This window comes from Zootermopsis nevadensis, unplaced genomic scaffold (genome assembly GCF_977971745.1).
Source record: "Zootermopsis nevadensis isolate Lab colony 2312 unplaced genomic scaffold, Znev_1.0 Znev_ptg000013l, whole genome shotgun sequence".
Taxonomy (NCBI): domain Eukaryota; kingdom Metazoa; phylum Arthropoda; class Insecta; order Blattodea; family Termopsidae; genus Zootermopsis; species Zootermopsis nevadensis.
The window spans coordinates 11,746,818-11,773,192 of NW_028259145.1; the positions used below are offsets into that span (position 1 = coordinate 11,746,818).

The 26,375-nt window shown below is 34.3% G+C and overlaps 4 protein-coding genes across 14 annotated transcripts in view; 2 read left to right on the plus strand and 2 right to left on the minus strand.

Annotated features, from left to right (window-relative positions):
* Ho (Heme oxygenase) lies at positions 1-2,529 on the plus strand. Its single transcript, XM_087348645.1, has 2 exons — positions 1-240; positions 1,789-2,529. The coding sequence occupies exons 1-2, from the start codon at positions 147-149 to the stop codon at positions 2,418-2,420; spliced, it is 726 nt and encodes a 241-aa protein (XP_087204771.1). The 5' UTR covers positions 1-146; the 3' UTR covers positions 2,421-2,529.
* On the minus strand, positions 2,361-14,317 carry LOC110831496 (tRNA wybutosine-synthesizing protein 3 homolog). 4 transcript variants are annotated; one of them, XM_087348648.1, is made up of 6 exons: positions 14,177-14,317; positions 6,259-6,437; positions 5,475-5,651; positions 4,590-4,730; positions 3,092-3,221; positions 2,361-2,664 (listed from the first exon to the last, which is right to left on the minus strand). In XM_087348648.1, the coding sequence occupies exons 2-6, from the start codon at positions 6,427-6,429 to the stop codon at positions 2,633-2,635; spliced, it is 651 nt and encodes a 216-aa protein (XP_087204774.1). In that variant the 5' UTR covers positions 6,430-6,437; positions 14,177-14,317; the 3' UTR covers positions 2,361-2,632. The 4 variants fall into 4 exon arrangements, with proteins under 4 accessions (XP_087204774.1, XP_087204773.1, XP_087204772.1 ...); XM_087348647.1 differs by lacking the exon at positions 14,177-14,317 and adding an exon at positions 7,873-8,153; XM_087348646.1 differs by lacking the exon at positions 14,177-14,317 and adding an exon at positions 7,615-8,153.
* Positions 8,342-20,080, plus strand: LOC110831457 (metaxin-1). 4 transcript variants are annotated; one of them, XM_022067481.2, is made up of 8 exons: positions 8,372-8,659; positions 10,194-10,340; positions 11,582-11,685; positions 12,819-12,984; positions 15,345-15,579; positions 16,179-16,330; positions 17,688-17,809; positions 19,002-20,080. In XM_022067481.2, exons 1-7 carry the CDS (start codon positions 8,579-8,581, stop codon positions 17,766-17,768), a joined length of 966 nt encoding a protein of 321 aa, XP_021923173.1. In that variant the 5' UTR covers positions 8,372-8,578; the 3' UTR covers positions 17,769-17,809; positions 19,002-20,080. The 4 variants fall into 4 exon arrangements, with proteins under 4 accessions (XP_087204770.1, XP_021923173.1, XP_021923182.1 ...); XM_022067490.2 differs by having other exon boundaries at positions 19,754-20,080; XM_087348644.1 differs by lacking the exons at positions 8,372-8,659; positions 19,002-20,080 and adding an exon at positions 8,342-8,365 and having other exon boundaries at positions 17,688-18,151.
* Vps45 (vacuolar protein sorting 45) overlaps positions 13,892-26,375 on the minus strand; it is a 19,417-nt gene continuing 6,933 nt past the window's right edge. The window contains exons 8-14 of one of the 5 annotated variants that reach the window (XR_002543590.2): positions 26,121-26,258; positions 22,881-23,039; positions 22,536-22,637; positions 21,295-21,425; positions 20,509-20,736; positions 14,177-14,321; positions 13,892-14,023 (exon numbers count right to left, since the gene is read on the minus strand). Coding sequence is in view for 4 of the 5 variants with exons in the window: in XM_022067431.2 (XP_021923123.1) it covers positions 20,535-20,736; positions 21,295-21,425; positions 22,536-22,637; positions 22,881-23,039; positions 26,121-26,258 (732 nt within the window). In the remaining variant the exon portion in view is untranslated. Of the gene's footprint in view, positions 14,024-14,176; positions 14,322-14,964; positions 20,737-21,294; positions 21,456-22,535; positions 22,638-22,880; positions 23,040-26,120; positions 26,259-26,375 lie in introns of those variants that run through there. The other 4 variants (XM_022067431.2, XM_022067418.2, XM_022067409.2 and 1 more) reach the window with 4 other exon arrangements.

Below are 26,375 nucleotides of genomic sequence, written 5' to 3' on the forward strand. Positions count from 1 at the left end.
TGGCGCGACAATTCACTTATCTTTAGATTAGTTCATGTACTAGAAAGGTACGAGTAAATTTCACAGATAACATAATATTATGTTGATAGCAGAACACCATATTAAAACATAACCTTTTAAGCGGACACAAGTATTACATATAAAGAATGATGGAAGAATCGTTTACAAAGAAAATGAGAAGAGCAACTAGGGAAATACATGCGATTAGTGACACGTTAGTGAATGCCAAACTTGCTTTCGGTGAGTTGTTTCTGTAAACGTTTTGAGTACAAGTATAAATAAGCTTTCAGATAGAATATGCCTTGCAAAGACATGTACAGTAGATTTTCTGTGTTAGGATGCTGTATCTCTCCCTCCAGAGTGCAAATATTTTCAGTAGCCATCAGTAACTATAAAAAGGGATTTACACCACATTACAGTTGAGATCTCAGGTTCTCACATCTCATGGCAGGAAGCATGAATATTATCTTCTGGAATGTTTCTGGCAGAAAATGACATGTTTCAGAGGTGCTTGCAGCCTCCATCATAAGGGCAGTGAGTGACATATCACCTTAATGTCCAAGGTAGTAAGCATCTTTGAAATGTTCGTCACCATCCAGAAGACAGTCATCTTCATTTTAATTGTTAATACAGTATATTCCAATTAATTGGGCCATCAGTTAATTTGGGCAGTCATTTATTTGAGACAAATCTTAAAAAACAAACCTTTTTAACTGTTTATGTGGAACTTCACATAATTGGGGCAGCTGCTTAATTGGGCCAAAGTGTTCTAGTCCCAATTAACCAGAATCCTCTGTATATCAGTACTCACAGAACTGATTTAGGTGAAAGGGACCTGGCCTAAAGAAATCAGGGATTATGTGGGATGTTCCAAACTAAATAAATAAAAATTATCAGTATAATAAATTCTTCTCGGGCTACCAGCCGTGGAAGGTGGCTTAATGAAGAAAACACCAATGTTTCGAGAACCATCTTCATCCTCAGGGTACTGCAGTTCTAGGAGATCCTGTCCATGCTCAGTGTCTACCTGACCCGACCCAGTTTTGTGTTAGTGGCTGCACATTAGCCAGTTGGGCCTGGTGTGCAGAGTGGCATGCAGGAGTATCTTTATGAGAAAGAGTTTAAAACTTAATCAGGTAGATATATTGCATCTCTGTATGGATTGATATAGAATATAACTGGAATCTAAATTTTCCAACATATGTTTTAGCATTATACAGAGCACCCACATGAGACTTTCAGCAATTCTTACGAAGTTTGACTACATTATAAATTATCTTTATTATCATCTGTGGTGACATAAATATGGATTTTCTTACCAAAAGTCTTTTTTCCCATTTACTCTGAAATCAAATGTAAATGCCCGAACAAGAATCCAAAATGGCTTGAACACTACCACTGATGGCGTTTATATCAGTATAGATAGTACTAGGATAGGTCATTGTTCAGTTGTGAAAATCAAAACAGGTAAATATTCCATAGTAGAAGAAAACCAATCAGCAAAGATAAATAAATCTTTAGCCTATAACAGCAAATCAGATAAAACTACATAATTATTCTCATGATGAATTACTGACATTCTTCTATGGAAACACAATGTATGTGTGTGCATACTACCAAATTCTTTCTTTAGAAATGTTATCCATTTGACTGTTAGTGGCTTCGTACCTCTTAGGATGAAATATTTATGCCACAACTTTGCCTTCTGTTATAAAATACATGTAAAAAGTAGATGTGGAGTTCAATACAAAATTTTTCTGAAAATGTTTAAGCTTTTCTATTTTGCAGCCCTTTCAAACAACTGCGTGTGGGCAGAAGGTTTGCTTGTATTTTATGAAATATTCCGCTACCTTGAAGAAGCCATGATACGATTAAAACACACTTATGTTGGAGAACTTTACATTGAAGGTATGCAGAGGACAGAAGCATTTGAGAAAGATTTAAATTTCTACTTGGGCACTGACTGGATGAAAACCTACAAACCCAGGGACAGTGTAATTAAATACCTCCTCCATCTGAGGAAACTTGAGAGTTCTGATCCAAACCAACTCATGGCATACATATATCATTTATATATGGGTCTTCTGTCAGGAGGCCAGATTCTCAGAAAAAAACGTGCTGTGGTTAGGAAATTCATACCATTTTCTACTGAGCAGACATATCAAGATGCAGTGACAGATTTTGGAACTACCAATATATCAAAAATGAAAAAGGATCTTGTAGAAGCAATGAATGGAATTGCAGGGGTATTGGATGAAGGGACCAAAGAGAAGTTAATTGAAGAAAGCAAAACTGTATTTATGATGAATAATGAGATTATTAGAAGTGTTCAAGGTACAAATGAAGTTATCCTGAAAAAGTTAATAACAATAATTATAATTTTTTCACTCATTCTAATCATATATTACATTATATTTTGAAGTATGAAATTAATGTAAAATAAATGCAGGTAGTTTTGTAATTAATTATAATAAATTACATTAGCACATGTACAGTAACAAGGTTAATTAAAGAGCATTTATGTTAACACTAACATGTTTTATTTGTAAGTATGTCCTGTTCTTTGTTTCCTAAGATGCTGCCAAGATTATAGAAGAATCTTTGAGTTTTCAATTTATTTTCTTCAATCTTTTCATTTGCTTTCTTTGTAAGAAACTTCATGTACTGTAAATAGAAAGATACAGTATATAGACATTTACTATAATCACAATGGTCTGAATAATACTGTCTTGTATAGCTGTTAGGAAACTTGACACAACTGTGTTCATGAAGGGAAAAATGGTTATATTTATTTAAACTTTAAAAAGTCCTATGGTCTGAAGTAATGGTAACTGATGAATGATTACTTATTATCTGCATAGTACATTATCTGGGCCTTATGACAGCAGTAGCAGTAAATCTTGTTTCACAGAGGTACTTATTTATTCCTTGTTTAGTTAATGATGCTTCAGTTATCATATATTACATTATATTTTGAAGTATGAAATTAATGTAAAATAAATGCAGGTAGTTTTGTAATTAATTATAATAAATTACATTAGCACATGTACAGTAACAAGGTTAATTAAAGAGCATTTATGTTAACACTAACATGTTTTATTTGTAAGTATATCCTGTTCTTTGTTTCCTAAGATGCTGCCAAGATTATAGAAGAATCTTTGAGTTCTCAATTTATTTTCTTCAATCTTTTCATTTGCTTTCTTTGTAAGAAACTTCATGTACTGTAAATAGAAAGATACAGTATATAGACATTTACTAAAATCACAATGGTCTGAATAATACTGTCTTGTATAGCTGTTAGGAAACTTGACACAACTGTGTTCATGAAGGGAAAAATGGTTATATTTATTTAAACTTTAAAAAGTCCTATGGTCTGAAGTAATTGTAACTGATGAATGATTACTTATTATCTGCATAGTACATTATCTGGGCCTTATGACAGCAGTAGCAGTAAATCTTGTTTCACAGAGGTACTTATTTATTCCTTGTTTAGTTAATGATGCTTCAGTTTTTAAGGCTATATAGCATTGACCACAGAAGTATAAAAATTTAGAACACAACTTCCTAACAACAGTATGCTCATTGAAGCTTGCAATAAAATTTTAAAATCAAATCTTCAACACACAAGAAAATATAGTCATGTACATACTGAAATTAAGAGTGGAGGAGTTGTCAAGCAGTATGTATAACATATATTGAAAGATACTGACTATGCCACCTGAGAGTGATTCACAGAAACTTGAGCACAAAACTTGAATATTTGTGCTCTCTCTCTCCCCCCCCCCCTTTTTGCTCCTACATGAATCATGGGGCTTCTTATTAAGAGATTTCAGTAATCTGTTAGACATTTGGTAGGACTCTTTGGATGAGTGATCAGTCCATCGCAAGGCCTCTACTTGTACACGGGACAGCAAAACACAAAAAGATGTGGGATTCAAACCCATGGTCCCAGTGTCCAAGCACACAAGGCCTACGCTTCAGACTGTGCCGCCACTGTGTCTGGCATTTACTTTATTACTTGTCCTATATTAAAGGGATTTCAGATTACTTCATTATTTCCAGAATTACAGGATGACTGGTATAACATGTGGAAGGAATGTTTGTCTTGGCTTATACAGGTACATCTTGGTAGGACAGTGAAATACTACAGATATTCACTCCATCTAATACGAATAAAAATGGAATTTTACTAACTGGAACCAAAATTACCCTTTTGGACAAAATAATCACCATAAAAACAGTAAACAGTAGCAAACAGAATACTTGGAATTTTAACATGCTATCAAGTATTCATGCATAAGAGCACAAAAGAGAAAGAAAGAAAGAAGTCATCATAATGTAAAAATGGCATTGTGTGTCCAGAGAAGCTGAAGGAAAAGGATCCAAATAAGATGCAACATTGATAGCTGGTGAAAGGATAGGCATGGCACAATACACTGTCTTCAGCATTTACTATGCACAAAATAAAAATAAAGTTAAGTCAATGAATATCCAGACATCTCATTCAGTTAAAGCATGAATAAATCTTGGCAAATCACCAATGCCTGAATAACAGTCATACACAACCATCACAAGTACTTAATACAGACCTCATTAGAAACTAACGTGATCCCATCTTCAGTTAATGGAACTTCCAAACCAATGCAGCTCCTTACTGCTAGAATAATTTTACCATGTTTTCCCAGTGTGATCCCTGAATTACGGAATCCTGATTCCAATGCACATGTATGCTGAAAGAAAACAAAAGACACATATTCACCACTAAATTAATTCATTTACCTCACCAGAGATGTCACCGAGCTAAAAAAGTTGTCAGTGGAACCACGGTTCCGGAGAATTTGACGTAAATACGTCTATACGGAAAGGAAGTTTATATATTCTAAATATTTCCTTTATACATGCTTTACAATTGAGTAAAGTTTGATTAAGACATTGCTTATTTAATTTGAATTAGTAAGGCTTCAGATGGGTCTGTGGTAGATGAATGTAATGTAATGTAAGGTAAGGTAAGGTAAGGTAAGGTAAGGTAAGGTAAGGTAATATAATGTAAGGTAAGGTAATGTAAAGTAACTATGTAGGTAACCATTGTTGATAAACAGATGACGTTTCCAAGGTAACATAACAATGAAGTTACAATTTTTCGTTTCCCAGGTAACATAACAATGAAGTTTGATGTTTCCTAGGTAACATAACAATGAAGTTACACTTTTTTGTTTCCCTTTTTCATAACACTATTTCGTAACACTTTTTCGTTACATTTTTGCCGAATGACACTGACCCTAAAATATAGACGTATTTACGTCAAAACTAAATTACACAATTGTTCTCTAGTAGTTGCTCCATCACTTTAAATGCCCAATAAGTATTTTTCATGATTGTTAAAATTCATTTTCAAGACTTACATCTTTTGACTTTCATTATCCAATTAAATCCCCTGTATCAGTACCAGAACTTTTTATTTTATGTACACTTACCATTAACTTTGCACTTTCCAGTGTACGGCATTGAACATGGAGAATCAGTGGTTCATATTTTAGAATATTATTACCTTCCTTTGGATCTACACTATTCAATAAGTCATCATCATTTACATTTTCATGACTGGTATATAACCATTTGCAGCCCTTCTTACGATTTCCATTTGTCACATCCTGGAAAAAGTATGTGACCTTGTAGGTTACTAGAAGAGCAACATATTACTCATATTCAGGACATACCTAGTTCATAAAATGACTTACATTATTCTGTTACTTATTTGTACCATCTGAACAATTTATCTTCATAAACTGTTTAAGTCATGGCATTCCTGGCAACATGCTTCATAAATTGGTTCTTTGTAACTCTGTTATTTTGTATGGGTGTGAAACATGGTCTCCCCATTATGGGAAGACCACAGATTGAGGGTGTTTCAGGACAGGGTGCTGAGAATATTCAGACTTCAGTAACAGGAAGATGGAGAAAACTGAATAAAAAGAATCTTCATAATTTGTATTCCTGTATTTATATTAGTGAGAGCTACAACTCAAATGGATCTGATTCATTGATTGGAATCATGTGAAATTTCATTGCTTCAGTTCAACCAAGTCAATCAGCTGTAATCCTTGGCAAGTATAACCGAATAGTACATGAAGTAACTGTGTTAAAACAATGTGTAAGTAAAATACGTATGATTAACTGTTAACTGAATTATAATGATTACAACAAATATAGACCTTCAAACAATGAAAGTTACATCAACCACTTATTGAGAATACATACCTCACAGAATATAATAACTCTTCCTGAGCAAGAACTTGTGGTGACAAATTCAATTCCTTCATTTATAAATTGTACTAAACCTTTAATAGGATCGTCAATGCAGCCTTTACGACTCAAATCAATTCCATCCAGGATCTGGCTCTTTTGATGCATAAATTCTTCTGGTGTCATCTTCACTGCTGTATTTGTAAACAAAAAGACAAACTGAAGCATTGCTATCGACACTAAATATTTTTTATCTTTAACCTCTTATATACTAATAATGAGCCTCACTCATGGGCAAAATATTTATTTATTTATAGTTTATTTAACCACATTTTTCAATAGCTCAGATTTTATAGTGTTGATTGAGAGGAGGATAGTGAATAATGAATTGAAACAGAAGAAGGGGCTAAGAAGGAACTATCCTGGCATTTGCCTGGAAAGACAGAGGAAAACCACAAAAACCCTGTCAGGGTAGCCGGGCCAAGATTTGAAGTTGGGACCTCTCAAATACTAAACAAGTATGTTAACCACTCTACCACAATGTTTGGTCATGGGTAAAATGAAATGTTGAAGACCACCCAACTAATCTAACCCAAATGAACTCTTCCATATCTTATCTTTTTGCTTCCACCCATTAGATTCACTATACCTGTTCATCTGCCTACTAATAACACAATCTTATTCAAAGTCAGCCTGGTAGACCTACACTATATTTTGTTAAATCATTTAATGTTGGTTTTTGTTTTGTTCACTTTAAGAGCTTGACTTTACTTACAGGGTTAATTACCATTTATACATATTTTTTAAGTACTTCTGACCAATTTAGATGAAACTAGATGTACATGATTTCTATTATTATTATTTTCACATTTATATTTCATTGTCTTTAATTCATTTTAAGGGCCATTCTACTTAACGTCTAATTGAACTTTATGCTGTACATAAGACAAATCAAGTGCTGTGGAAAGGAAAGAATGCCATGAGACAGGGAAGCTGCATCCATTTATTCAATTTTTCTTGTAGTTTCCATTGTAATTTTAAACACATTCTGTAGAAATCACAAAACGTGAAACTGGAGAACTTATAAACCATTCATAATAAAAAGTCATGTTTGAACTATGAAAGTTGTATTAACATATATGCTTTCGGACCTCGGTACTGGTATTTATCTGCAATTTTTAATGCATTTGTCTTTGGTATTTATGAAATCTAACACTATATCTATATCATCGGTATTAAATGTGTGGTCTTGACAAGAAAATATCATTTTAAAAATCTGTAAATAATGAAAATGAATGTGGTTAGTTCTGAACATGTATACACTTTTAGTAACCATAATCACAACTGAGTCGAACAAACAGGCATATATACCTTGCACAAATTATTCGGTGGTGAACTGCGAAGATTGTTAGGCATTAACTTCTCAGATATTTCATTACAATACTTCTCAAATCCAAATTGCCCACAATTTTGAAATATCGAAGATGACAGCTGCACTGTTCAAAGACTAAACAATTAGCTGCTTTCTTTTTTTAAAAAAATATTTAAAATATATTCATCATGACATTCACTGAACGTTGCCCATCATATGTACTGCAATTCCAAAAACGAAAGATGCTTCCCACTTACATTTTGCATAATATGAAATATATAAATGCCGATGATGGAAAAAATTTTATTAATCGTTTCACAGGACACAGAATACCATTACAGCTCCTTACGCAGTGCTAGAAATCTTCACAGATAGAGAATTTTGTATCTAAATTTCCTTGTTTGATAGGATAGTCCATTTCATACCATTTAAACCATACACCTAATGACCAAACTAAAGGGGTTTTTGTAAAAATAAATAACCCGTTCAGAAATACGTCACAATTACAAGTTCGTATGTCTGAGACAACCTGAAGTCTGTCATAGATTACTGATTGTCTTCAGGATAATGTTGGAAGCAATAAACATAGCGTAAGCTGGTTTGCAAATCTACTGTGTTCTGAAACGTGGTCGATATTTTGCCATAACACGTCTCAATATCACAGAAGATAGCCATCTCTACGGGAAATACAATTATCCAAATTCTTATTGGCAACCCTGTGGACGAATCGATAAAACGAGAATGGTTAAGGTTAATAGGGTAAAAGTATCTCGTGTGACCAATGATGCAATTGTGTTGAGGTTAAGAGCGATATTCAACAGTGTTTTTGCAACATTTAAAATTTAAATTACTTAACGATTAAACTAATTAATATTCAGATAAGATGAACTTTAAGTAGGGATATTATTACCTACTGTGATATATTGGGTATCAGTGTGAAAGTCAACAAATTTAGAACCAAACATGAATCGCCCTATGGAAATTAATATATGGGGAGGTGACTGGGGGCTTCCTTCAGTTGATATATATTGTCTAGAAGTTATGGTAAGAGGTATTGAGTGCTCATTGAGGTTGTTAGTCCAATAATAATCATTTTTCTGTTAAAAAATGTTTAGGAAGCACATATTTAAATGAGATTGTGGAAAATTCCTGAGATATCTGGGAAACTGTTAGGAAGTAAATGTAATGCATTTAACGTTGACGTTATGGAGAACTCAGCAGCAGACTGTAAACATGTCAGTGATTAGGTGATAAAACATACATTTCATTGGCCTATTTTAAGTGTAACGTCTTGGTATCCAGACATGTAAGAACAATGTAGAATGTGTCCTCTTGCACCAAGTCAACCAAACCTAACAAGTAAGGAACAGAAATTACTCTGAAATGTGCGTGGTATTGAACCTGTACAATTCCAAGATGTTTATAGAAAGTTCCAATTGGATGTTAACACTGATTTCTTTTAATATTTTTTTAAGATTGGTCTGAGTTGTTTTTTACTTTTTCTATCAGTGTGTAGTCGGTCACCTCCATTACATATAAAACTAACATTTAACGTGCTTTCCAGTTAAGTGACATGGGCAACTGATGGGTATAAATAAGGTAACTAGTTACAAAAGAATCAATAAACCACGATAGTAAACAGACATCTACACGACTTATGCTGATCATGATTTTCCACTGCTGGAGTAAATACCTACAGCAGTCTTATATAAAGAGCCATTTTTAAGCCAAGGTACACATGTTACGTAAAACACAATTTGTTTCATCCTCGATGTGTAATATTTCTGTAGTGTTTTTTATACACAGAACAGTAAATGGATTCAGCCTTTCCTGTTTCATATGCTAAACCATCCTTCCATTACCTTCAAGTTTCAAAAGAGAAAAGTTGTAGCAAGTTGCTACTTACATTTTTTGTACCATACATCTCATCACTGACATATATAGGGACATTAAACAAGTTAAAGCTAGACATATATTTTGTTTTAACATGAGTTTCTGAAAAAGAAATAACGTATATGAAAACACCTTGGAAAAGTAGTACAGATTAACTTCAAGACACCAAATGTCATGGTTCTGTCATTCCTGATTTTTACTTAGGAGGCCCCAAGTTTGAAATTCAACCAGAAAACCATCCACACTGGCTTTAATTCTTTTGTGGTTTTCCTCCACCCCTATGTGCAGATATGGAGTAGCAACTTAAAAAGGCCTTGGTCATACTACAGACTTCCAAATCCATCATTGATAGTTATGCTGCTATTTGATGCTGTGCAGCCTATGGAATTGATAAGGAATCATTAAATAAACCAAAAATAACTTAGATAAGCAGCACCTTCCATCTGATTAGCATGCGATATGTGGTGATGGTCAAAAGTAGAAGGCAAACAAGCAAGATGAACCACACCAGTGTCAGAGCCAAAAAAGTTCAGTTAGCAGACTGGTCACTGATAGTAAAGTACGCCTCATTTTATTTTGCTGCTCCACTGGAATTTTAAATGAAATATAACTACATTATAATTTTATCTGAAGGCAAATAAGGTAAGTTAATACACAGTCATATTTACAGTCTATCATTTTACAGGCATATGCAAAGTTTTCAGGAGTTCCTTTACAAACATGTGTGACCAACAACCCATTTTGGACGCCAAATGGAAGGTTACCAGTCTTCAAACATGGTAAACAAGTTTTGAGTAGTTTGCCTGAAATTTCAGCATATCTAAAGCAAAAGGTAATTTATGTAATTTCATTTACATTACAATACGCATAATGTTTTGGAAGTGTTGTGTAGTTTGCCAATGTTCGGTGCAACTGTTTTAACCGTCATATTATTTCCATTTACTGCTAAACAGTTAGTCTGTCAACAGTAATGGAATGGAGAACCAGCACAGACAATTCAGAAAAATGCATAATCCAAACAATGTGGGACTCGGCACAAAACTACACAACCCCCCCCCCCCCCCCCCCCCCCACTAAGATTTAAGATGGCTGTCTTCTGGTTGTTGTGCCATATAGTCTGGTAGAAGTTCACCAACATTTAAGAGGTCCTTGTCGCCTCCATCATCAGGACGATCGACCCAGAAGACAGCTGTCTTCAGACTGACCACTTTGAAAACCTCAAATCCTATTAAGATGCTTATAAATGTATTGAAAGTAAGGCTATTTTCCTATTAATCCCTGTCAATTTCTGTGCACATTTGCAAGTGTTGAACCATGCACTGAATACTAATGTAAAACGCCTTGGTCAACTTTTGTCTATGCCATCCTTAAATCATTGTTCATATAATCAATTGTTTAGTGGGCCTAAAATATGTAAGGTTACAAGATCCAACTTATAAGCAGAATGGAGGAGAATGTTCAATAATGTGGCTTGATTTCCTGAAATATTTGCAAACTTGTGTGAGGCCAAGTGCTGCTGCAAAGGAGAGCTTCGTTCATGTTTTGGTCAGAATTGATCTTTGGATGCTGAATTTCAGTTCTGTTAGGTTCTCAAATTAGTATTCTGAGTAACTGTGATCCTTTTTTCCATAAAGTTTCTGTGCTCAATACAGATGTCTTGCCTACAGACGGCTGTCTTCTGATTTTTGTATTTCTCATTGGTGTCACTTTATAGACTGTTCCTTGGATTGAGAATAATAATGGTGATCTTTCATTATAACCTGTAATAATGGATGATGATAAATTCTGCCTTCAGATTCACAATTCTCAAAGAGAGACTTGAGCTGCTCTTGGGACCAACAATGCACAAATCTTGGAACGTTTGATTTCTCTGTGATATTTATTGCTGCTGCTTTCCCAGTATTCACTACCTCATACAACTGTTTTGTGATGTGCCACTCATTTTTAAGAGTGCATTATTCAAGCTCCTATTTTGCACTGTCACTGTTCTGAGACCTGTCAGTAATATAAAATTTGTCACTCTTGAAATGCCTCACCCAGTGTCTAACACTGGTCACATTAATTCACTTTCAGAATTTTAGTGCTGATTTTGGTCTAACTCAGAAACAATGTGCAGATGCAGCAGCATATACTCAACTTCTCAAAGAAAAGTTACATCTTGCCCTTCAATATGTATGGTAAGTTTTACTGAAAGCATATAGTGCTAGTGATTAATAGCACTTGATTATGTGAACAGTTACATTTAAGTTTGAGATCAACAGTTCTTTTGCAAGTCAGATGCAACTGAATTAAGTTTCTTCCTGTTTGCTTCATGTCGGACAATGGATGGCAGTAGATTCTCTGTGATGATGTGTGGGGACAGTAATAGATTCCTCCCATGTTGAATGATGTAACTAAGTAGATAGAACTGTTCATTCATTTTCAGCTATGTTTCTAACAGACCTCCAGTACTTCACTTAATATCAAGATTGATTATTACACATGAAGACGTCCCTCAAGGAATTAATTCATGTAACAGCAGAAACTAATGTCATTTTGTATCCCACTTGTCCACACTGATAATGAAAATTTCCAGGGAAAGTAGACTGGAAGAATCAAAATTATAACTTGAAGTACTCTCTTATGTGGTGGCAGATATATTGGTCACTGCACTGACTATATGCTGCTTTGGTTAGTAATAATCAGTACTGAATGCATGATCTGGCTAGTAGTGTGCCACCATTCAACTAAAATTGGAGTAACGCAAAATAAATGTTTTACCATATAACACAACAGTGGCATAATATTATTATTATTCTTGTTATTAAACATATCACAGCATTGTGGCACAGTTGTTTGGGGGATTTATTGATACCAAATTTCTGAACGTGACTTCTAGACCAGGGTTACCATTGGTGACATTATATGCTTATTGTTATGCTCTGTCTACAGAAACTTCCACATAGAAGTATCAAGCATTTACATGTATCTCCCCTCCCCAGTTCAAATTCTGTAGAGCTTTTATAAAATAGGCCTTCAGTTAAATATGTAGTGATGGTTATGTACTTATTTACATTTACTATTCTGCATGTTTAAGGACACTCAGACACAAACATCAGTTGCCTGTTCCTTTAATACCACATAAGAAGCCACAGTTTAATTAGTTAGAATATTTGTGTGTACCAGATGTTTCACAAGATGATAATTTTTTCTGTGACATAAAAGCTTGATAACATTGTGTAGCATTTATGGGAAAAGCTTGTGGATTATTTGAACAAGAATTTTCCAGCATTCAATGTGCATAGGTATAAAATACAAGATACTGTTTCAGGTGGCTAGATACAAAGAATTACACAGAACTGATCCGACCATGGTATGCAAAAGCCCTTCCTTTCCCATACAACTACTATTACCCAGGAAAGTATGAACAGGAAGCAAAGAAGCATCTGGAAGCTTTATATGATCAAGATGATGACCCACTGACCATTGAATCTTCGGTAAACAAGCAAATATTTTAATTTAAATTATTGATTGGACCCACATTTATTTGAACTTTTTGATTCAGAATGATCCCAAGAGCACGTAGTTAAGCTGTGGACATCCTGTATATTTATTCTCACTTGCTCCACCACTTAGAAAATCATGAACAGCATGCATCATGAGCAGCTTTCTATTTATGTTTTCTGCTTATGTTTACAGCGAGGTCCTATAGCTACATCTATACAATTAGCTATTCTCATTAATTAAAACATATATAATACTGAATATATAACAATGGAACTAGTTCTTAACATATTCATATTGGAAGACCAAGCATTATTTTAATGAGCCATGACAGCTCAGTTAAGTGACTAACTACAGACATGACAACTGGGGTCTAATTCCCTACAGAGATGGAGATTTCCTCTTTGGCACAAGTCTGGCCATGGTAGGACCTATGCACTCTTCTGCCCAATGGGGACTTCTTCAGAGGTAAAGGGGCTGACCACTCACCTCCACGTAGAGGTCTAGAACATGTGGTTCGTAGGGTAGGGGGACACTTATGATTTGAATAAAATACAATCCCTCCACATATCTTAATGAATGATGTGAACTTCCTCAACAATATCCTCAGTGATTTGGATATGTTTTAATTATGTATGTCAGTTTCTGTAGAAAGAAGAAAGTAATTCCCTCTGGACACTCAAGACACATCCCTTTAATTCTCCTACCCCCAAACTTGCCTCTTAGTACATATTTTACAGAGGCCTGTGGATTGTTACAATATATATAACTTAAATGAATCAAAACAGAAACTTTCTGTGAGACAATGGTGCAGCTGGGAATCATGCATTGAAATTATGGTCCCAAGTCACCTGAACAGTCCCAGCTTCACATTTAATATTAATAACTAACCATTCTCAAGACTGATTGGTCTGCCTGACCAACATGATATTTAATTTTACTGATATTTCTTACAAGAACATAATGCCATTCTAAAATCAAGGATATCAAATTCGAATGAGGGGGAGATTTATGTGAAGTTGGTTGTCCTGTCTGTAAAAGAAAGGCAAGTTTCTTTACATTGTGAATATTTGGTTGTATGACATTGATATTTATGCAGTAAACAATAGTCTGCTTTAGACAAGTGTAACCATATTAAAATATCAAAAGAAAACACTTCTGTTTTTGTTTGTGACATAAGCTTACCTTACAATAGGTTGTGACTTTTCTTTTTAGTAGTTCTGTATGAATATGTAAATGTGAATGCATTCTGAAATCCTTGCATGTCCACGTCCCATCCTCTACCTTCTTGATCCTTCCTCATATTTTCATACATTTTGTATGAGAGACCCTGATAAAACCATAAAAAAGTATGAATTTGAGCTACTTCCACTGCATAGGATTGGTACTTTACTTGCTTTAAGAGCCAAATAAGTTTTTCATATTTGCCTCTTTTCTTACACATCAAAATCTGGATAAATATTATATACACAAGACAAATATTTTGTCATGTATACTTTTCATAATGATCTGTTTAGAAATAATATAAAAACTAATTTGAACACAAATAATCTTGATAAAATATACGCTTTGTGCTTATTTCCATTAAATAAACCTGAATTAAGAATTTTCTTCCTTTTTCTAAGAAGTTTTCACTTTACATTGGTCATTTCTGACATAAGAATGAGTCACTATATCTTTTAGCATATTTTACCACAGATGAACAAACATTTTACAATAAGTTGCTTTTTTCATTTTTCTTTCCCCTTTAGAAAGTAAAAAGTTTGTGTTCAACTACATTACATTTCTGCACTCTCTCTAAACAAGTCATTTATTATTTTTCTTTTTATCATTTACTGATCCAACAACTTAAATTATTTTGTATATCCTTGTGAATAATTTTTAATCTTGAATGTTCAGTAATGGTGCTTATGATATCTCTTCGATTTTGATAAAACGTAAAGGTGATAATATTTATATTGTAAAGAAACATGTTTCAACACATAAGTAATTATATTTGTAAACTAGTAATTTGTACTGTACAATATGAGACATGATACACACCCTTAGAAAACCCACTGCTGTTTTACTGGTCTGCAAACATAAAAGCTGAAAACCACTGATTCAGACTATAACTATTAGTATTATGCATTCTAATTAATTCTACTTTTGTACTACCATGTTATATACATGGAACATGTATGATACCTTGCATTAACTTACAGTAATAGTTAAGAAAGGAACAGAAACTCACGTTTTTTATATGCAATAGTTAAATAATTTATGAAATATCAGAGGTAGTGTAGTTCATCAATATTACATTACAATTTTTTTTAATAAATTATGTAATAGAACTTGCATATGAATATTACAGGTATATGGTGAGGCTGAAAAATGCCTTACTGTTCTTTCAGTACGGCTTGGAGATCAAGAATTCTTTTTTGGTTCTCACCCTACATCGTTAGATGCAACTGTTTATGCGTTCCTTGCACCTCTTCTTAAGGTGCCATTCCCATCACCAGCACTTCAAAACTACCTCAAGGCATGCACAAATCTAGTCAAATTTGTGGTTCGCATTACACAACGATACTTTCCTTATGCAATCCAAGGTATGTTATTTGCCAAAACTGGACTCCTACTACGCATTCAGTCTTAATGTGAGAAAAATAGAGTGCTGATTTTGATTTTTTAAATTCAGAATTTGAAATGTGTACAATTACAATAAAACCACTTTCTTATGAAACTCCCTTAACACAGAAATTTGGGACACATTAAATAATTCTTTCCCATTCTAGTACAAATTTAGCTGGCATTCTGGGAACCATTGGTTGTGGATATTTTTGTGAGTCCTAATTATAAAATTTGAGTACTTCTTAAAAGCCTCTACAAAGTCCAAATATTTTAATCATATGAATTTCATTGCAAAGAGGTTTTATTTAAATTTGATGTATAAATATTCAGGTCTTATATTAGCTTAGTGTGATTACATACCATCAGATTTGATTAACATATTTGTCCTTCATATTCAGGAAGATTATTTTTAACTTTCTGTCAATATGGAACAGTTTATGCTAAGGATGAAATAACTGGCATCTCTATAGCTTTGACAAGAACAATGAATTCATTTACATCTAGTTGTACCAAGTTTGTGTCTTATAAATTTATTTTTAGAAGACTATGTATTAATAAAACCCTATTTAACCAACAGAATATGAAGCAAAAAAGTCTGCAGAAAGTGGTGCTCAAGGGAAATCAGATCCAGAATCAGATTTTCCTAATCGTAGAAGATATCAAATAGTTGCTGGTATATTTGCAACTGCAGCTATGACAGGCTATGCTCTGTCCACTGGATTAGTTCAGGTATTTTAACTGAACTATTTAATAATGTAAATCTTCAAAGTGCTTTTACTTCTGTTATTTTCCATTACACCCTTATTCCTTTGGTCAGTTGATTTGTTACCATTTTACAACCAGCAACACTTTATAAATATCTGGGAACTTGGAATTTCAGCCACATCAACACAAAATTTGGTATGCATGTTTTTCTTTTGGGCCACCAATTAGATTCCTGGTGAATTTTGGTCACAGGAGCATCTTGATGGGCCCTAGAGCCAGCTCATTTTATTATGGAGGTGGGAGAGAATAGCAGGAGCTTTACAAAAGTGGAATGCATAAAGAAAATGTATGTTTCTTAAATGTTTTTGTATGCAGTTGCATTTATTGACCATATACCAGAAACCTTGTGACCAACCATACACTTCTGCTAGCAAGTGTTGTCATAATGGTAGAATGAATATAGAAGAAGTCAGATATATTTGAAATATTGTAGATTCATATGTACTGTTAGTAACTGTAACAGTACTGCTCACTAGCATATGTCATGGAAGCAATATATTAGTTTGTAAGTAAGTTACAAAGGAAGAAACATTTAAATTTTAGTAACATTATTAAGAAACTGTAAAAAAAATCAGAAGGAAAAAAGAAGTAAGAATTATTGGAAAGCAGAGATGAAATTCACATATATATTGAAGTTAATTTTTGTAATATTAAAAAACAGTCCTGCGCCGTAGCCGCGCGGTCTGAGGCATCATGCTTCAGACCGTTGATACGGAATGCGCGCTGGTTCGAGTCACGGGGGAGAAGAAATTTTCTCATGAGCTTTCGACCAGTGTATGGGACCAGTGCCAACCCAGCATCGTGAGGAAATTGGGGAGCTACAATGAGTAGCGTAATTCAGTCAGGAAAGCTAGCAATGGCTGGGGGTTCGTCATGCTGACCACACATCACCCTATATCTGGTTGGATGATCGTTCAGCTCTGCTTAGGCATGTGAACGTGAGGCCAGCAGTCAAGCTAGTCGGTTTTGACTCTCTGGATCTGTTACGCCACGGATTTAATTGTTTTAATTTAATTTAATATTAAAAAACACATATCCTGAATATAATTTTCAAAACTTGTGACAAGTTTAATGTTTTGGTAGTGTAATGTTATGAATCTTAAAATTTGACCAGTTCAGAAAATAGAGAATTGCATGGAACTGATTTAATTTAAGTTTTGCTTAGTGTAGTACTTTTACAGTAGCTTAATAAAGGAGGTACAGCAGCTTTTGAATGAAGTTAGAATGGGGAAACAGCATATTTTTATTTTGCCCAATGTCATGCCTAGTCATATTATACAAATAAGATTTTGTGATATCAAATATTTGTATTCTCTTACAGATGTCAACAAAAGATGAAGTCAGTGAAAATTCTGCTGACTATAAAGACTTATTTCAGGCTGCAGAAAATACTGAAGACTAGAAGGAAACATGAATCCTTGCAGCTGAAAGTGTTCAAATTTGGTATGGCCAATGTTAAGTCGAATATTAAAATTAAGACTGCAGCATTGAATGTTGTATTACTCTAGCATATTGCTGGTAAAAATACATTATTAGTAAGTTCTGCAACAGCCAGAAAAAATTTCAACTTGTTTATAATTTAGAAGTGCAGAGTATGTATGATTTGACATCTGTTTCATGTACAGTAATACTGACTTCTAATATTCTTTTTGCATTGGCTAAAAGTATTTTACATTTAAAAAAAATAATTTATACAGTTCACTTATCTAGTTTTCATTTTAAATTGTACTGCAGTAAATACAATATTAAGCTAAATACCACAAATACAAATGACATTGGACTCTATCGTGTGTCAGTTGAATCCACTTTGTATCCTCACAACCTTTTTTCATATGATTTTAATTCTATATTCCATTCTGTATCTTTGCTTTCCAAATTCTTACTTTCCAAGAGGTTTCCATGCAGCAGACCCGTACACACTTGAATATTCCACCTCAATTACGTTCCCACCTCATCACATGCGCCACATGTCAATCATGACATACCTTAATAATGTTATTAGAATATAATTCACAAAGTTGTTTATTTCCACATCCTCACCTCTGTCCAAATATTTTCCTGAATACTTTGTTTTCATATACTTGCAGTACATGTTCTTCCTCAGAAAATGACTACATTTCATAACCATAAAATGCACAATAAAGTGATACTCCATTATAACATTAAGCACTTATTTGGTAAAATGAAATTGTCTAAATGTTGACTTTCATGTGCTTTCCTAAAATAAAGGGTCAGTGGTGTAATATGCCATTACATTAAAACCTTGCCTCATAAAGTGAAAATCCTCTAAAATGTGAAATTCATACACTTTCTAACTATAAATGCACAGTATAAAACAAATGCCATATGGAGATGTTATGTACATGTGTGTACATTTAAGGCCTTAATCACTTGATGGATTCTGTGTGTAACTTTATGGTACAAGTTTTGAGATGTTTCAAAAGTCTTTCCTTACATAAGGGCACAAAAGAAAAATCCTCTTGCATTTGATTAAATTTTCACCAGATCAAGAAATTTTGAAATGAAAACTATAAATTTTAATAAGAACCTTCCCACAGCGATGGATAGGAAGAGATGGACAATCCAGGTGGCCACCCTGTTCTCTAGACATAACCCCTCTTGATTTTTCTTGTAGGGTTATGTGAAAGACAGGGTTTATGCCACCCCGACATGCGTTGTTGCTGAACTCCGCAGAGAAATTACGGATGTCATCCAAACCATCATATCTGACATGCTGAACAAGACAGGCTGAAATCAAGTATAGCTTAGATATCCTGAGAGCTACTAATGAAGCTCATTTGGAAGTGTACTAAGTAAAACTTTTTCAGTTACTCTATAGACTGCTGCAAACCATGCGCCTCCATCAGTCACAGATCCCTCCCAAAGTAATCTGTTAATGGGGGAGAGTTCATGTGGACACTGTATATTTATGAACTTCAAGACTCACATTCTTATTTAAAAAAAGGTATATGCTTGGTCATCTATGATTTAAGAAGAACCTGTGATGCTATATGAAACAACACAGTACAATAATTTTACTGCTGTCTCCAAGGTGTTATTTGTTATTCCAAAATGAAACAAAATATGACACTTCACTTTGCTATTCTCATGGTCAAATTCTATACCTCACAGTTCCCATTTAAGGTTCTTTGAGACGACTGCACATTTGGTTTAAAAATCTTCATGAAATAAAACAGTAGAGATGATTACATTATTTGTGGTGGCACTACCCATTTCCGCAGTGAAGAGTTATGAACCCTTACAAATTCAAATGTGTGTAAGAGAATCTGCAATAGGGCTTAATTACACTTCAAACACTGAAATTTTGTTTACATTCTGTGTTCCATGCAGATACTAAACATATAACTAAGGTTATTTCTCACCTAGATACAGCAGTGAACTTGAAAGGACTGAAGAGGAAGCAGCACAGTCTGTTTCAAGGTACTGTACTAGCATTCGCCTGGAATGACTGGGAAAAACAATGGAAATAGGATAGAGTGTACCCTTATCGAGATTTGGAATGGGCACCTGTCAAATACAAGTCAGAAGCATTACCACTTGAGCCAGCTCACTTAGTTTGATACTGGGTACTTCACAGAATCGTTCTTCATATTCGGTGCTACATAAATATGCATATGGATTCATTCTTAGTACTCTAGTTCTTATTTGAGATTGTATCATAAAAATTAAATAAATAAAACACACTTTGAAGCATTTAAATTTCTTCTTAGTTCAGCAGTAAGGTTGCATAAGTAATTTAAATTTCCATACCTTAAGGTCAGTCTGGCCTGATGTCACATTGTGTTTGACAATTCTGAAAACCTTACAATAAATTCAGATTTGCTTTGCTAGTTTGTCATGTGTTCAAATTAATCGCAGAGGACATATGTGAGACCCAAATAGCATTTAGAAAATCATGTTCCAATGAAATGTCAGGCTCAACGTAACAGTTTCGAAATTCAAGGAAGATAATTTGGACTTTGTAGAATGTCATTTGTTGTATACCTCAAAAGGTCAAATCACTTTGTCAAGCAGGGGTTTTCTCCATTGACAATGTGTATAATTAACAGGAATGCAGATATATTTATATTTACCAAAAAACTCATCATTTTTCAAAACTGAAGTCATGTTTATATACATACATTGTGGTGAGGTGGCAATGAATAATTCATGAATTCCTTGTGCGCATGTGACGTCTTGTGACACCTTGCATTGCTTGCTGAACCTCTTCAAAGAAACTGCCTGAATTGTGAATAGTTGTTCCACCCAAAACAATCCTAACCCCGAAGTTGTTTTTATTCAACTGATGAACAGCAAGCGCTTCTTCATACGTGGTTCCACCAACCATAAACACAATGACATCTTGTGGCCTGTAATCACAACATTACTGCTTAAACATAGCATCTCAAAAAATGTATTTTATGTAAAAACAGATTTTCTCTAAAGGTGTATGACAATAGTTAATTTACTCCACTACAATTAAGTTGGACACTGCCAAATATCTGATGTAATAGATGGAATCAAACTGACAATTCTCTGAATATGAAACTTGTAGGGTATTATATCAGGATTAAAATTGACTGGTAACTGAGGTTTGACCTCAAAGGCTATGAACATAACATTTAATAACTGATTGGTTCACAGGTTACTTACAATGTTCTTCAATATATGATACCAAGCATTAAATTGCAGGATGATTGTGAACGAAAAATTGGAAAGGATGTGAAGTAATCAGTCATGATCTATTTTAGAGTAGCCTGGAGGAATTAAGGTAGAAATGGAAAATCTCAGTCACAATAACTGGTCTCTGGACTGAGATTTGAATCCAGGACTCCCAAATATGATGCAGAAGTACTAACCACTTCACCAGATGTATGGTACAAACACACAGGGTTGTCATATGGGTATATCAAGATAATTTTACACACCTCCTCGCTAGCTGACCATTTCCAAGATAAGGGAAAGAACTTTCCTTCAGCTTTCCTTTGATTAGTTCTTCTAAGGTCTCTTTGATGAGAGGGTTATGTTGTGTATACACATTCTCCACACCTGACAGGCCCTGTTAAAATTCAACATCTTATGTGTACATCTGGGGGCAAGAAAGGAAAGCACATTTACTTAAGATAAACTTCTATGCAGACAGTCATATGAACCTATCATGGTCACGTCAGAAGTTTTAATTACATATGTCAGAGACTATAATGATATAATTTTCATTGTGGGTAAAACTTAAATACAGATTTTGTCTCACAAAATTTGTTGGACATAATCTCAAAGATTGATACCCTTAACATGTTTGTGACTGTTGACTTATAAACAATATTTCATACATAATTTGTAGGCATGATTATGATCTATTTTCAAACCTAATTTCACATGCCTAGGTTCTGTGGTTATTTGCTTACCATCATAAAACTGTAAGAAAAGTACAGATTTCATACAGCTGCTACATACTGTTTTACACTCTAAAAAAATATTATCTAGATGAAAGTTGCTTATTATATTTTTCAGATTTATTACCACACATCATTTCAGGACCCCATATTATGTCAAACTACTGTCACTCCCACCACACAAATCTGTGCATCTATTATGTTGTTATCACTAATTACAGGATACTGAAAGCAAAACCGTCATCCTATAAAATACTACCTTATTGAACAGATATCTTAGAAAAGTATTACAAACTCTTGATCATTATTTGAACTGAACTGAAGCTTTATTTTTATTTACATGAAGAGTAGCAAATAACTAAAAAAATTACAGCAATTGGTACACAGGTTTGGGAACATTACTGTGGCTAGAACAGCAGTGAGTGGCCTCTAACAATACATAAAATAAAAGAGACATTTTTATAATACTCTGAAGTATAATTATAATTTTACTTCAGCTAATTATGTAGTTCTGGCTTTCAAACTACATTACAGACATGACAATGATCACTGGATATAAAGGTATCCATCCTACCACACTCATTTTAACATAAAATAATACACTATTTTATTGAATACTGTAGCATACAGTCAATAAAATATAAACACATGGTACATAAAGTAACAAAAATGTAAAGATAAAACAGATGATGCACTTAAAATGGAAGTATCTTTAGAAGGGGGGGGGGGGGGGGGGGGCAAGAGAGTAAAGCCAGACTTTTCAAGAGCATGCTCACCTTGAAGAATGTTTTTGTAATCTTCACAACAGCATCCTGAGTTCCAAATAAATCACTTTGTCTGGCATGTGTACCACCATATTCCATTACGCTGTATATCAACTGAAATGAAATCATTATGGAAAATAAAATTAAAATTGAAGATTGTTATGCTTCCAAAAGTGATTTTCACTGTAAAATATGATTATCTCATGCATCTCTTATCGAATTTTACTTTTTTACTCCCCCAGTTTGAAAGGAAAAATAATAAAAAAACTTTTCTTTTCATGACTACTATTTAAGTTTGCTTGTGGGGAGGAACTGAAAATCAAAAAGCATGGAATATATAATCAATGTTCTACTTACTTTTGTAAAACGTTCTGGCACACCTCTTTGCTTCAGTGCATCAACCAAACCGACAATATCATTGTTTGTGTGTTTTTCATAATGCAGCGCATACAACATGACAAGTCTTCCTGCATCATTGTCTCTTACTTTGCTGTTTCCTATAAGCTTCCGGATCCTCTGTAATCCAAATCATGTGACAATACTTTTTTCTATCAATCCAGAAAATAGTTTGATGCAACACAATTTACATACAAAATTTTCAACAGGTACAGCAAGCAACTAATGTGAAATCAGGTGTGGACATATACGCATTTAACCCAGCAAAAAATGTTCTAGGTTATTGCTCTATTGTTACTTCCATTTTAGAAAGTGGCATTGATCTCCCCCCCCCCCCCCAACAAAAGAAACAACAGTTAATGTTCTAAAGAATATGTAACATGAAGCATTTGCTCATGCAAACAATGTTTAGCCCTAATGCTGTGATATTCAACTGAAATCATACATTCATTTTACTTTAGTCGACATCATGAAATAATATTCTTCTTTCACTGGGCCATTCTACTTCATTCACTGAGCTATGAAATTGAATTTTTGTTGTTGCTGCCACATAACATACGTAACACATTTTAAAGAAAAAAGTTATTTTGGGGTTGAATATTACCAACATCATATCTTCTCAGGTTCTGCTCTCAGAAAGTACAAACAGTATATGTATAAAGATGAAACACAAATAATAAAGAGTTTCAGCCAAACCATTTTATTTATTACGACTCAATAATTTCTTGGGTTACAAGTCAGTCATACGTCTATAGTGTATTTAACAACCAAGGAGAAGAACCTCCTTACTGCTATAACTGATAATAAGTTTAAGTTGCAGAACTGATTGATGAGTGGGAAATGTAAATTTAAAGAATTCCTATTAAGGAAGTGATGCATTGTTGGATTATAGTGTAACACTTAAAAAACTGAGTTTCACCTATTAATGTATTATTCACCTGCAAGTTTCAGATTCTGAAACTATGGTATTTGTGACAGAAAAGATGATATAATAAACACTGAAACTGCCTGAGACAGAAACCTGTGTTCACTGTAACATTTCTCCAGTCCTAATGAATAAAGAGATTTAGTACAAGATTACCTGTAAGACCTCAGCACAGTCTAGTGGAAATTACTTCTGCTGAATATGAAAGAATAAGTGTGTGTGGGGGGGGGAGGGGAGGGGGGTTGAAGGGAAAGAAAGAAAAAGAAAATAAAACTGTCTCTTACTTGTGTTATGTATTTTAGGGAATCTGGCTGAAGGGACTGAAAGCATTAATTATTTTAATTTTGCAAAGGAGTTCCAAGAATTTATTTGCACTAACAATCCAGTGTGCAATTTATTTGAAACATAAGAAGCTAGTCAGGAGTCTGAACAGGCTATAATAAATCTTCTACCATGGTGCTACCTAGATGTGTGAATGGCTTTTCAAAAATAGACTTTTACACAGACATTCATCCCTAACATTATCATCAAGTTTTAAGTCTGTCTAATTACAGCTGCTAACTCCGCCTCTGTGATGTATCTTGATATGTCACAGTGCCGGTCCCAAGCCCGGATAAAGGAGGAGGGTGAATGGATGGTTGGTGAGCTTCTAGGAGGACGCCAGTGCCGGACTGACTACCTCAATAAATCTAGAAAAGTGCTCAAGCTGATAATTTTTCAGCACAACCATCAAATCCTACCCTCAAGGAGGGGGGATGAGGGCGAGTACCCAGCGCCTCAAAACTGAGTCTTTCTGGCTATGGTATGATAATCCAGACAGAAGAGTCCCTGGTCCTCCAGGTTGAGGGTTGAGCGCAGGGCTAACAACCCAGCCTTGTAAAAAAGAATAAAGTTGAGAATAATTTGATGAATGAAACCGGACTATCCTCACGAAGACGAACATTAGCAAGGAACAAGGATAAAAATATGGTTCTAAATATTGGAACGTGGAATGTGCGCACTCTGTTACAAGTAGGAGCAATGAATGGTATAGCTGATGAAATTATAAAATATAGAATGGAAATTGTCGCTATACAAGAAATTAGGTGGAAAAGTAAGGGAGTAATTAATAAGGCAAAATTCTCCATATATTATTCTGGGAAAGACGATAGACAAGGAGAATGTGGAGTAGGATTTATTGTTACCAGACAAATGCGTAAGGCTGTGCTGGCCTTTACGCCAGTAAGTGAAAGAATATGTACACTTAGAGTAAAAGGGAAATTCCCTAATATAACCCTTGTTAATGTCTATGCACCAATGGATGGGACAGAAGAGGTGGCAGTAGATGGTTTTTATGATGAATTGCAGTCTGTATGTGATAAAATTTCGAAACATGACATGATAATAGTACTTGGTGATTATAATGCGAAGCTTGGGAAAGAAGAAGTCTATGTCAAACTATTTGGAAGGAATAGTCTACATGAAGAAACTAATAATAATGGCCTAAGGGTAGCACAATTTGCAGCTGCAAGTTTTGAGGTCCCCTCCGGGAACGTTCGTAGGACTGACTACACAATTTACGTTCCCAGGCCAGGAATGCTAGTAAGATAAAGGTTAATACTATAAATTCAGTAACTAATGAAATTAAAGCATGTATTGTGAATGGTAATAGATGTTATTATGCCTGTCAGAATTTAATGAAGTCTAAAATACTGGGGAGGGAACTTAAACTGAGAATCTATAAAGTTCTGATAAGACCAGTAGTCACATATGGATGTGAAGCCTGGACATTAACTAGCTTTGACAACTGCAATATACAGGTAGCCCTCGATTTGCGCCGATTCAGAATAACGCTGATTTTGAAAACATAAAATCAAAGGTGGAAAAAATATATTTTACTATTATTTGTAACGTTTAGCTGTTTGTGAAATGCAAACTTTTGCATATGCGAGTTTGTTCTTATGCAATTTCATTCCTGGTGCTTTATACTTTCAAAGGACTAATTTAATCTCTGTGGAGGTACTGGGGTTATTTTTACTACGCGATTTTCTATAGGTTGGCGTCTTACATGAATGCAACTATTGCATCAGTCACATGAAAGAATCGCAGTCAATCACGGGGACCAATGAATTGCCGATTCATAGTGTATAAAATATATTTTTTAAATTCCCTTTATTTTATTTACGTTATTCCAGAGCTTTAAATGTAATGCCATTATATTACTCGTCAATGTTTGGTTGCATACTGCATCCCTGGTGTAAATCGAGGGCTACCTGTACATAACCATGACATCTTACCTGTAGTTGTTGGGAATGTTCATTCTGACAAGCAATTTCCTGTTCTAATTCTGATACTTCTAGGAGATGATGACGAGTCACAAGAGAAGACAGTTCACCCACAACTGTAACATGCTTGGATACTGTTCCAGACATTTTCTGAAATGTAATGGGTTTGTATTTCATAAACACTAGAAATAAAATCCAAATCGATCTAGGCTCACCACCCTGAGTAAACCTTATATCTGTCTGTTAAAACAAAATTTCAATATTGCA